General features: G+C 46.9%; 1 protein-coding gene across 1 annotated transcript in view; it reads left to right on the top strand.

Annotated features, from left to right (window-relative positions):
- TADA1 (transcriptional adaptor 1) overlaps positions 1 to 1,218 on the top strand; it is an 18,803-nt gene extending 17,585 nt beyond the window's left edge. The window contains exons 8-9 of the mRNA XM_035900757.1: positions 110 to 365; positions 777 to 1,218. Coding sequence (XP_035756650.1) covers positions 110 to 262 — 153 coding nt within the window. The 3' untranslated portion in view covers positions 263 to 365; positions 777 to 1,218. The remainder of the gene's footprint in view (positions 1 to 109; positions 366 to 776) is intronic.
- The last annotated feature ends 699 nt before the right edge of the window (positions 1,219 to 1,917 follow it).

The following is a 1,917-nucleotide window of genomic DNA, read 5'->3' as shown; positions in this document are numbered from 1 at the left end:
TGCAGGGCTGGCGCTCTGACTGTTCTGTAGTAGAAGGAGGTTCTTCCACGGACACTACGGGGAAATGTGTACGGAAGCATGTAACTTGTGCTGTAACGTGTATCTCCAGGTGCACAAAGAAGTTATTCCTGCGCACACCGTCTACGCTCTAAACATTGAGAGAATTGTCATGAAACTTTGGCATCCAAACCATGAGGAACTACAGCAGGATAAAATCCATCGCCAGCGCCTGGCGGCAAAGGAGGGCCTTCTACTCTGCTAGAGCTGGGCAGCCATGTCAGCCCTCAGATGGCTACAGTGCTGTTCCTTCAACTTGTGACATTCAGATGCTTCTTACAAACCTGTGTCAGCATTTCAAGGATGACGTAAGTTATGAGTCAACTTTTCCTATGGAAATATGACTGAGCTGCGGTACACTTTCTCTGCTTCCCCAGAGTCACGTGCCATGGAGCACTTACGGCAATCCCACTGAATTGGAAAGGAGAAACGAGATTTGTTTGCAAAGACTGTTTCTTAGGAAAAATAAATGTGAGGCTGGAGAGAGTTGGTTATAAATAAGGTGTATTTGTTGGGTCTTTTTTGTGAGCACGGGGAATCTGCCTCCTTGTCCTCCACTCCTAGGGAGTTTCCCTTCTGAGGTCAGTCTCCAGAGGCCTTGTCTGGCTTCTGTTGCAGTTGGTGGGATCCTTTTCCATTTGTTTAACTGGAAACAGGCTAAGCTCTTGTGAAGTGAAGATGAGCAATTCTGTAAGCTGACATTGTTCCTCTTCTACCAGGTGAACTTCTGATGAAAAACTCTGAGAAAACCAAGAGAAGCCAAAAAGGGAAAGGTCCTTTCTAGCCTGTCTTTTGAACTGTTTTGCATCACAAAACATGACGGTGCGTGCTGTCGTAGGAATCTCTCACCAGTTACTAAAATACACAATAAAATCAGGGTTATGAGTAATGTTTTCCTATCAGCCTAGTCCTTGACTCAACCCTGTCTTGTAGCAGTTGTGAGCAGATGTTCTAGGAGTTGTTGGACCTATGACGAGAAGACAACCTCTGTGCCTGTCAGTACAGGTAACGATTTAGCCCTCCCAGCAGGCAGCTTGACCATCCCTGTGGTGGGATAGCAACTGCCAAGTATATACACCAACTCACTGTCTTAGTGTTGCAGACTCCTTGGATTTGCAGCATCAACAAGATGTCTTGTATTATTCATCATAAAAAAAAAAACAAACCAAAAAACCACACAGCCACACCTCTCCACATGGAGAGCCGTGCAGATCATCACTGTGTAAAAGGGAAAATTCCACCTGCTGTGTTTCTGCTGTCTTCCCGAGTCAGCTGTGCGCTCCTCAGACGCTGAAGGGAACAGACTTACTATAACGTGAGAATTCTATTAAAATGTCTTAATTACTGTACCTGTTTTTAACCACACCTATGGAGGTACCTGCTGAAAGTTGACTTGGCTTATTGTGCCTCCAGATAGTGGAATTAAAACGGCTTCCTCTGGGGGAGTATGAAACAAGAAGCCCATGCTTCCCCTCCATTCTAGTTTTCCTCTGTTTGGGAAGTATTTGGATAGGAGAGCTGTCATCTTTCCCCTTATCCATGCAGTTTCCTTCTCTGCTGTGCCCCCCAGACTGAAAAGGGTGTGGGTCCCAGATGTTTCCTCCCAGTTACCTTTTCCTGTAACTTCCTTTCTTGACCCCCATGACTGTTCATACTGGACCAAGGGGCTGTGTTGGACCAAGGGGCAGTGCTGCTGTCTCCCTGGCTTTCCTGCATCCCCGTGTGGGATGTACTGTGGAGTTAGGCATAGCAAGAGGCAGTGCCCATGCAGATATCAATGGCCTCCATTGTGAGAAGACCATTGGCACAGGGAGGACAAGGAGGAGATTCGAGACAGCCAGCATGGCTTCACCAGGGGCA

Source organism: Egretta garzetta, unplaced genomic scaffold (genome assembly GCF_000687185.1).
Source record: "Egretta garzetta isolate BGI_Z169 unplaced genomic scaffold, ASM68718v1 scaffold598, whole genome shotgun sequence".
NCBI lineage: Eukaryota > Metazoa > Chordata > Aves > Pelecaniformes > Ardeidae > Egretta > Egretta garzetta.
Note: the sequence above shows the minus strand (reverse complement) of the source record. Positions and strands in the feature narration are given on the sequence as shown.